Below are 10,951 nucleotides of genomic sequence, written 5' to 3'. Positions count from 1 at the left end.
CGCCAAGTGCAGAATGGGAACAGTAATAACCATGTTCCCAAAAGAAAGGAGTCGGACACAACTTGCCTACTAACCCTTAGCTCACCCTGGTGAACTTCCAAAAAGCAGCATCTGTGGCTGGCCAGCATGGCAGCACCCATTCTTTTGCAGGAGTATTGCTAATTAAAATCTCAGCAATAACTCCTGGGTGCAGCTTTATTACCACCTGGTTAATTAGGTTAGGTGGGTTAAGCAAGTATGAGATACTGAGGTGGCTTCATTTTGTTTGGCTGAAAGTGGCTTGCTAGTATTATTCTGATTGCCATCTGAGAAACCAGCTGTCCTCTCCTTCCAGCGGGACATTGCACCCTTCTTTACTCCTACGAAGCTGCAAAATACCATATTTCAAGAGAGTAATATTCTTACATTTAGAAAAGCTTCTGTGTGAGGATGAGTCTCACAGGGTGAAAATGTGGGGGAAAAATGTCTGATATAGAAGGTGAAAGAAGAAATACACATTTTTTTTTTTCAGCAAAGAGCTGTATCTGCTTGTCAACTGAAGGGATGGAATAAACTAATTTAAAACAGATTAGGGGCTGGGTGGAAGACAGACCAAGGTTGTACTAAAGAACTGTAACACTTAATCACACCCTTACAGAAAACATACATGTTATTTGTAGAAGACTGTATTTTTTTTACAAGATCAGAATATATCATGCTTTAACATTTATAATTGAGGGTTTCGTCCAGTAAGATTACTGACATTTATGGTTTTCTGTGAATAGTGTCACAACATCAGTATGAGATTTAAAACAAGCACTTCTATAATACACTGAAACACAGCACAGTGTTTCTTGAAGGAAAAAAACCAACTTCATTCTCCTGTGGAACTCAGAACTGCAATAATAATATTAGAATGAACATAGAGCCTATCTCCGCATAGGGCTACACCCTGCACAGATGTACCAGGATCAGTGATAATTGACTAAACTTTGCATTATGCTTCCTCCTTAAATGGGTGTTGTGGTTTAACCCCGGCTGTCAACTAAAGCCTCACACATCTTCTTGCTCACTCCCCCCTGGTGGTACGGGGGAGAGAATCATACGATTAAAAGTGAGAAAACTCGGGGGTTGAGACAAAGGCAGTTTAATAAATAAAACAAAAGCCACGCACACAAGCAAAGCAAAACAAGGAATTGATTCACTACTTCCCATTAGCAGGCAGGTATTCAGCCATCTCCAGGAAAGCAGGACTCCATCGCACATTAATGGTTACACAGGAAGACAAATGCTATCACTTTAAATGTCCCCCACTTCCTTCTTCTTCCCTGTCTTTATATGCTGAGCATGACATCTTGTGGTGTGGAATATCTGTTGGGTCAGTTGGGGTCAGCTGTCCCAGCTGTGTCCCCTCCCAACTCCTTGAGCACCTGCAGCCTGCTTGCTGGTGGGATGATGTGAGAAGCAGAAAAGGCCTTGACTCTGTGTAAGCACTGCTCATAGTCAGCACAAATTCAAAATGCAGCCCCATCCTAGCTACTGAGAAGAAAATAAACTCTACCTCAGCCTAAACCAGCACAATGAATGAAGTTTCATGTTTTGTTTTAAAGCATTTTTCTTTGGTATTCACAGAGAGAATACTTACTCTGCTGGGCTTCAAGTTTCAATGTTAAACTATCCTAAAATTATTGTTGGTTTAACAGCAGCATCAAAAAAATAACTAAACAAAAAAAATGTCAGTATGAAAATGCATACATCTCTGTTCTCATGGCTAGAATTAGGATGAATGTTTTCCTCAAATGTGACAATTACAAGAAAAAAACCCACAACAGTTGTATCAGGGAAAGTTTTGCTACTAGCTTCAACATGGCTTCTCAAATGTAAATAAAAACAAGAGTGAGAACAAAATAGAGTTGACTACCTTGCTGCTGGATGTAGCTGGCAAAGTTTTTACAATATAAAAAGATATCTAATTCAAATATGCAAACCAATTCAGCTACTTGCAATGGGATGGATCCTGCATTTCCATCTGGTGCAGACTTCAAGAGGTTGGGGTTTTTTTCCCTGAAATTAGAAATTGAGATCAGGCTGCCTGCACTCTCTAGTCAGTCTTGCACAAGCAAACAGAATGAGAATTACTCAGTAAGATTGCTCCTTCCTGCCCTGTGTAACACAGAGACATAAGAAGTTACCACATGCCAGGAAGAAAATGGTATTTTGGCATTCCTGTAGCATTGATTATCATAGAATCATAGAGTCATTTAGTTTGGAAAAGACTTTTAAGATCATTGGGTTCAACCACTAACCCAGCACTGAAAAGTCCAGCACTAAATCATGCTCCCAAGCACAACATCTACACGTCTTTTAAACACCTCCAGGGATGGTGCCTCAACCACTTCCCTGGGCAGCCTGTTCCAGTGACTGACAACCCTTGCAGTGAAGAAATTTTTCCTACTATCCAACCTAAACCCCTGCTGATACAACTTGAAGCTGTTTTCCCTTGTCCGGTTGCTTGTTACTTGGGAGAAGAAGCCAGCCCCCACATTGCTACAACCTCCTTTCAGGTAGCTGTATAGAGCAGTAAAGTCTCCCCTCAGCCTCCTTTTTTCCAGACTGAACAACCCTAGTTACCACAGCTGCTCCTCATAAGACCTGTGTTTTAGATGCTTCACCATCTTCATTGCTCTTCTCTGGACATGCAACAAGACCCTGCCATACTTTTTACAGGATTTCACCAAGCACACTTTGGCTGAACCAAATGATATCTCGGATTCCATCTAACAAACAACTTCACACCCCCAGGACAAAGGGGAAGCATACCCAGCATAGGGCAGATTAGGGTCAGCAAGAATCACAGCCACTACAGATTTATTGATTATAACCTCAAAAAACCAAGACCTTTAAAACATTCAGTCATTGTGTGCTATCTCTTCACAAAAGTGCTGCAATCACGGTACACATTAAGTTTAAAGCTGCTACTGTTTTCTTTTAATGCTGATTGCTGAAGAATGAATTTGTATACAAGCATAAAACCAGACCAATAAAACTTTTAATCTGGTTCTAACCTAATATATTTGGAGCATTTTTTAAAAGTTAAGAGGCAGAAGGCCCCACTTTTTTGTCTCTTATGCTGGATTTGCAACAGGGCAAATAATTTATGAAAATGTAAATAATATATCCATAAACTGAAACTAAAGAGAAAAGCTTGATCAGTAATTCTTGTTACTGATGTACTGAAATGAAAAGAAGCCTTTGATGCAAAATATATTTTATATTTCTGCAATAGGAATTTTTATTTCTGATGTACTGACCACCATGGTCAATTGAAAGTTTACCAGTAATTTCAGTCGAATCACAGAATGGAATGGAACAGAATAGAATAGAATCATTTGGGTTTGAAAAGACCTTTAAGATCATCTAGTCCAACCGTAAGCCTTACTTTGCCAAGCCCACCAAGTAGTTGCAAAGCAAACTTTTTGTAAAGCCCCTCTCATTATATCAATCACTGCCATTCCTGTGCTCCTTCACAGAAAGGTCTCGGTCAGATAGGACAGGCATTAAGTTTAGAATGAGGTGAAGTAAGAATGAAGAAAGATTTACCTTTGTGTTTTGTCATTCAAGTATATAAGTGCTTTAAAAAGAAGACTTGTCAGCTGTAATAGATCTTTAGGAACCTTAACACAGATAAATTATAAGATTATCTGCCGCGCAACATTACTGTGAAGTACACACCATGTATTTAACATATTGTCTGAAATGTGACTCCATAGGGAAAGAGTATGATCATCAAATGCAAAGGAATTGACATTGGTTAGGAGATTTTAATGGCTTTTTAAAATTTCATGATGAAACTACGTTTGTGGGATTGTTTGGTTTTTTCCCCCAGATTAGGGAAAATGAAGAAATATCAAGAAACTGAATTCTGCTAGTATCATGTTTTAAGTCAATCAAACACGTAAAGCTAGTGGGAGCTCATTTGAACATAATTACTCATATTGATACATGTTTGTACATGAGGTTAACATTTTTAAGCATTCTGCATCTTCACTAAATACCTGGCATTTAAATGTATTTTTAAGCCATACGCAATTAGGTGAAACAGAAGGGTGAGTAATTAGTAAATAACACATGACTCCTGGAGTAACTCCTGCATTGTTTTCTTCCCTGTGCTTCAGGTTTTCTAAGTTTCAGATTCAAAAAAAGGCAAAAATTCAAAACCCAGCTTCAAGCCTCACTTAATTTTGAAGGAAAACTGTTATTTGAGTCCAGCTTTTTGCAAAACTGGGCTCCAGTCCAAGTTTGCTTGTAAATCTTGTAAAGCTTGCAGGCTGAACGTGAGCTGTGTATCACAGATCTGAGTCTTCTGATGAATGCCACATAGGGGAGCCCCTGCTGAGCTCCATTTTCCAGCCTTGGCTGCTCCTTAAGACCTCAACCAGCTTGTTTGGAGCTAACCTGTGTATTTCTTCTCCATGCTGGAGTTACATGTAGAGAACTTTTTTCTCCTTCATCCCTGAGTTTCAGTGAGCTTCACAGGTATTCAGTTGCACTTAAGTAGCATTCACTACAGGATAGTACAAGATTACTTTGCAGATAGTCTCGTTATACAATTGTAAATAGCACGGTAGATTTGATACTTCAAATATTGTCCTATTAAAACACAGCATTATTTTCTCTAGCATACTTTTCATATTTCAGCTGTTGTTACAGTGTTATTAGTACTGATGCAACAGTCACAATCTGGACCTGACAGTACTAGGTGGGGTGCCAATCCACTCAGGCATTGCACCGTTGCATCGCTAGCCATGTGTTATTGCTGTTACAATTATTATTAGTAATAATTATTGCCCTTAGGAGGGCATAAATAAAGGATGGATGCAGCATCAGAAATATAGGCTTACAGAAGATTACACTAATGATGAAAGAAACATCACTGTATAACACTATATTTTTCTATTTATTAGTTTCTGTTATCTTTTAATCTTTGTTTTCTGTATGTTATATTGAAACAGTACGTCTGGGGAAGAGTGATTTTGATTATTCCCACCTACTGAAGCTGTTTTCCATTGCGTTTTGCACAGTCATTTGAATATTCTCTTGTGCATCCTTTTCTGCTTGCCCACTTCCACGGGAGAGCACCTTTTCCCAAGTCCACAGCTTGGTGAGCAATGTGTGGGCTCTAGAAGAAGCACAGCTGGGAACTGAACACTACCACCTCCCTGTTGAGCAGAGATGACATGGGTGAATGCTGGATCCTTCAGGTAAGGAAGCAGCCAGACAAAGCATTTCCACCCTTTATTCTGAGAGGGTATTGTCGGACTGTTAATCCATCCCTGTGCTGTCTACTGCAAGGCTGTAGGTGTTTTGGGGCACAACTAACAGAACTTCTAGTCTGTGGATCTCATCAGAGTTTAGACGTGAACTGCTAATCTTCAGAGTCCTAGCAAGGACCAGAACCAGTAGGATGGGTTTTCTTTTGAATATTCATGTTCATAAATTGATACGGGACAGTGATACCCTTAAGCATTATGGGGCCCCAAGAGCAAGTAGATGCCTTAAATTACACTTTAAGAAGTAAATCTGTCACGGCCTTGTGCAACCTGAATGACTCCGTATTTCCAGCCTCTTTCCCCTGTGCATTTCTCCAGACATTTACTCCACTCCCTAGTGTTTTCTCTCCACCCTATATCTCTTTGCTATTCATCATGTGTGAAGCAAGACTTCTGTCTTCCATCTTCCGAAACACGTGGCTCTTCAGTTACTCACTGTACCCTGAGGCCACTGCTGCCTCTATGCCCCGTCAGAAAAGCAGAGGTGCTCAGAGGAGCAGTTGTAGAAACATAGAATAGAATCATAAGAGTAGTCTGGGTTGGAAGGGACCTTCAATGGCCATCCAGTCTAACCCCCTGCAATGAGCAGGGATATCTTTAACTAGATCAGGTTGCCCAGAACCACATCCAGGCTGCCTTTGTTTGTCTCCAAGGATGCTGCATCCACCACCTCTCTGGGCAAGTTGTGCTCGTGTCTTACCATCCTTATTGTAAAGAATTTCTTCCTCATATCCAACCTGAATCTCCCCTATTTTAGTTTAAAACAATTACCCCTTGTCTTAACACAACAGGCCCTGATAAAATGTCTCTCCCATCTTTCTTATAGGTCCCTTTGAAAGGCTGCAATCAGGTCTCCACAATCTTCTTGCTTCCAGGCTGAACAATACCAACTCTCTCATCCTTTCCTCATAGGAGAGGAGCACTATCCCTCTGATAATTTTTGTGGGCCACCTCTGGACAGTCTCCAACAGGTCCATGTCTTCCCTGTGCTGAGGACCCCAGAGCTGGATGCAGTACTCTAGGTGGGTCTCATGAGAGCAGAGTAGAGGGGAAGAAACACCTTCTTTGACCTGCTGGGCATGCTCCTTTGGATGCAGCCCAAGATATGGTTGGCTTAGTACCTGAAGTGTTGCACTTGATGTGGCCAAACCATAAAGCCTATGGAAACCTACAAAAGCTGGGCTGTGGATAGCCTTCAGCCTGTTTGACTCTGCAGACTGCAATATCATTTTAGAAATTGCTATTTCGGACTTGCATTCAAACCCTGAATCCTACGTACCTATAGGTAGGTGGATAGGTGAAGACAACTGGGAGCTCTTCCCACCAGCTCCAAAGTGCCAGCTCCAATCCAGAAACAATGTAGATGAGTGACTGCATGCTGTACAGATTGCAACTGAAATATCAGGCTGGCTTCGAGCCTGAGCAATGTGAACACTCCATTCTTCATTTGTGGATATCAGCTTTGGTCCTTTTGCCACCTTTAAAATAGAGATGAGCACTTTTTTTGGTTTATAGAAATTGTTGCGAGTTAATGGATTCAAGATGATGTGATCCTTAAATATAAAGGATGTGAAAAAACAGGAATACTGGGTCTGCTCCTTCATTTTCACCTGTTGGACTAATTAAATATACTCGAATATCATTATAATTACGTAATTATATGTAATTAAGTAAATAAAAATGTACAAGCATATGAAAAGAAAGAAAACCAAACGAAAATAGCAACCCATTTATTCCATATCTAAGAAAGCCAGAATTGTCACTGAACTTTTGACTGCTTTAGTGAATAAGCTAAGAGATCTTTCTCTGGATTACTTTCCCCATTATAGCTGCCACAGAGACTGCTGAACACGGGTAAAATAACGGACGAAACGGAATTTGTCCTCTCAGGGGAACCTGAAATTACTGTCTATGTTAGAGGAGCGGCTGGGACGGGGTGAAGCCTGCGGACTCCCCGCCGTGGCCCCAGGGACCCGCTTACCACGAGCGGCGCCGGGAACGGGACCTCGCGGAAGACAGCTCCCGTCCGCGGGGCGGCACCGCGCCGGGCTCGCCCCTCCGCGCTGGGGAACGCTGCTACATTCAGCGGCGAACGAGCTGTATCTATGTATATATGTGTTTGAAAACGCAGCCCCGGCTGGTGGCACAGGGGCTGTGTGAGGCTGTGCTTAAACGGGAGGAGGAGGCGGGGGGGAGAATTAAAACAAGGCACGAAGCGGGTTTAAAAATAGCGTCCGGGCGGCGGGAGGTGAGGCACGCAGCCCGCGGCGGGCGGAGCGGGGCGGGAGCGGCTCCCGCGGGGGCCCTGCCCGGCCCGGGAGTTCCTCGGCTGCCTTGTAAGGAGCGCGGCAGCCACAGCGCCCGGCGCCCTCCTCTGCTCCCCGCCCCGACGCTCCCCCGCTGCCGGCAGGGAAAAAAAGAGCCGGGAGCAGATCTGCCCAACTCTTCCCTTCTTTCTTCTTCTCTTTCAGGAGCCCCCACCCCGCTTTGCCTCTCTCTCCTCCTCCTCCTGCTCTGCAATCAGGGAAATAAATCAGGGAAGGACATACACGCACATAGAGTGAGCGGGGATCTGTTACAAAAGTAGCGCTGATGGCGGCGGATCAGATGAAGCTGGAGCTGCTGCTGGAGTAGCAGAGAGTAGAGTATCTCTCCGTCTCTCTTCTCTATTTCTCTTCTTCCCCTCTCCACCCACAGATCTCCATCGTTTCTCCTCCTCCTTCCCACCCTCGGCCGTGCTCCCGCTTCTCCACACATCTCTGGGCTGCGCCTCCTGCGAAGGGGGCGGGTGGGGGGGAGCGGAGGAGGCTTTAAAAAACAACAGCCCCCCCCCCGCCACCACCACACCACACACGATAATTGAATTTATTATTATTGCCGTCTCGCCGACTTGGGGAAGGGGGATCGATCTTCGATCAGGAAGATGGCTGCTGGCTGGCTGCTGGTTTTTAGCCTGACACTTTTCCAGTCCTTGGTGATGAACCACTCTTCGGAGGGACCTTTCCCCTCTGCCACCACGTAAGTCCCAAGGGGTGCAGGACGGGGTTGCGGGCGGGAGGCACGGCCGGGGCTGCACCGAGGGGAGCGCGGCCCCGGCCACAATACAAAGGGAAATAAATAAAAGTCAGTCCGGGCGGTGAGGTAAAACTGCAGGATTTCGGCTGTTTTCACTCGGGAAAGAGTAACGGTAGTTCGGGGTGCCGGGAGGAGGGGAGCGTGCCCCGGTCACAGGCGGCGACGGGACTTACAACACGAATGCTTCGCCTTGGAGCCCCGAACCCGAGCACCTCCCGGTGCTAAATATACCTCGGCAGCTCGGCAGCGCTGAGGGGAAAGTTTCGAGTTACACAGAGCCCGCCCCCTCCTCCCACAAAGGTTATTTCAGCCTGGCTGGAGTTCTGACACTGCTGAAAAAATATTTTAAATCTGAAACTTTCAAGATTATATGAAAATCCGCTCAAAAAGCAGATTTTCTGGCGTGTGAATCAGGCAGAGGGGAAGGCTCAGAGTTGGGAGCCGATGCCTCGGCTCCCCCCTGCCTGGCCGTGGTCCAGCGCACCCCGGAGGGTGTTGGCAGCCTCGGGGTATGTTTTGTGCCCGGGGCTGTGGGGGGTGCGGGATGGTGCCCACGCCTGTGCCACACCGAAGCGGTTCAGCATCCTTAAAGCAACACAGCAGAACTGCTTTCCTCAGGGCTGGCCTTGCAAATCGTTACTTCTCAAAACCCGCCTTTAAGGGAGCTGAGGGATGCTTTCGGTGCGAGCAGCTTTGTGTTTTGCGTGGCCGTGAGATAGAGATCTTTAAACCACTGCATGCTTAGCAGAATGGAAGTGTTGCTCAGAGCAGTGCAAAGATCACATAATGAAAGCGTGCAAAAAGAGAAAGGCAGAAATAAGCTTCCATCATACTGGAGATTCGTCTACAGATCGGGGGGGGGGGGGGAGATCCACAGCAAAACACTGTGGATAGGGTTTCCTTGCCTTTTCTTCTCTTTTTTTACCTTATTATTTTTATATTCTTTTTTGTTGTTTGGAAACATTTACCTTAGTCCCTGAATCCGGGTTAAAGCCACCACTAGGTAACTTTTAGGTGGATGTCTCACTTTAATGCATTTTACTTAAGAAAAACAGTGCTAATGGTAGCCTTCCCTATTGTTTAACGCTGGGTAGAATTTATTGCCCTCGTTCACGCGGTGCAGAAGGATGAGTTTGCAGCAATTACCAGCAATGCATTTTCACCAATTAGTACTGCTGGTAGGTTGTTATAATTGGATTCAGTTCTGAGTATCGGTGCCATTATGAGAGACTCAAACGGGTACTCGCACTGTTAAATGAAAGAAAGGAATACAAAGACTAGTATAAAATAACCACTTAATGTCTTCTAAGTTAAATAAATATAGCCTTTCATTGGAGGGAAAATTATCTTTTAAAATACTCTTGTGTTGCAGTTTATAAAGATGTGTCACATAGAAGCAAGAGTGACAAAATGCAAAGCCAGGGCTTTTTAAGTCAGTGCTTTTCTTGTGTTTGAGCTCCTCTATTTACTGTTTCTTACTGAGCTGGTAAGTTATCATGCACAATTAAAATTTATCTTCTAAATAGATTTTTCTAGTTTTAAAGGAGAAAGACATATGGAACCTAGTGAGATTAAAAGAATACTGTATAAAAAGGATAGTGTATAATTTCAAATAGAAATCTAGATCGCTTTTTAGCATAACATTATGTGATATTTCCTTAAAATTGTTTTTGTCCTCCTCTCTATGTTTGCTGATTCCATTCAGAATTTGCCTTCACTGCCAGTGATGATAACAGAAATTGTCAACAGGGAAATATATAACTTTAGCTATACCTATGATTAAGTAATTTAGAATATGTTATTAGTCCGCAGCATTTCCATGTTCTTCACAATCCACTTGCTGTTGGCTTTTTTTTTTCTCATTATTATCCCATTGAAACATTGTAGAAACAATCTATAGTACCTGTCCATCCTTCACAGTAATGTTTCCCCTTTGAAATTAAATCAAAGAGCAAAGATGCTTTAGTTCGTTCAGAAGACAGCACAACAGGGTTATGCAGGGAGAGCTGCTCTGAAAAAAAGTAGTGATGTCACAGGTGAAAGGGAAAACATTTTTGGGTTTCTTTATTAAGACTTGGCAGCTGTGTTTTTCCCACTATAGATTACGAATGGGGAAGAACAAGGAGAAGTGATGCAAATGCCATTAATATGAAAGATTTAATAAGAATATTAAAAATAGGAAAAAAACACAGGAGAAGAGAATAAAGGAAAGAAAGGACATTAATAATTAAAGAACCAAAGGTTTGCTGATATTATGTTCATAGCTACCTGCTCTCTCTCCATTATTTTCAGTCTCCTTTCCTCTTAGCTAAAAAGTTGGTCTGAGGAAGCAGCATTTCCCAGCTGTTGTCTGAACAATGTGCATAATCTGGACTATATAGTTCATGATTTCATTAACAGCTCATTATTATACAGTCTCTTTCCCTTCAGTCATCTGTTCCTTCTGCATCAATATATAAACATGCGCTTTTACTAAAGCATTCAGAAGTCCTGATCAGTAGTATGCAAGTATGAAACATTCTTAGCAAAAAAAGTGATGAAGGTTTAAGCAATGCTGTTTGATAGAA

General features: G+C 43.1%; 1 protein-coding gene across 10 annotated transcripts in view; it reads left to right on the top strand.

The window, feature by feature from the left end:
- Positions 1 to 7,779: 7,779 nt before the first annotated feature.
- CACNA2D1 (calcium voltage-gated channel auxiliary subunit alpha2delta 1) overlaps positions 7,780 to 10,951 on the top strand; it is a 381,260-nt gene continuing 378,088 nt past the window's right edge. For all 10 annotated transcript variants that reach the window (XM_057422543.1, XM_057422540.1, XM_057422539.1 and 7 more), the window contains exon 1: positions 7,780 to 8,327. In XM_057422543.1, coding sequence (XP_057278526.1) covers positions 8,233 to 8,327 — 95 coding nt within the window. In that variant the 5' untranslated portion in view covers positions 7,780 to 8,232. The remainder of the gene's footprint in view (positions 8,328 to 10,951) is intronic.

The sequence above is a fragment of the Pezoporus wallicus genome, unplaced genomic scaffold (assembly GCF_028554395.1).
Source record: "Pezoporus wallicus isolate ANWC-B61680 ecotype Strahan unplaced genomic scaffold, APGP_CSIRO_Pwel_v1 contig_3058, whole genome shotgun sequence".
Taxonomy (NCBI): Eukaryota; Metazoa; Chordata; class Aves; order Psittaciformes; family Psittacidae; genus Pezoporus; species Pezoporus wallicus.
This window is presented reverse-complemented; position numbering and strand designations above follow the sequence as displayed.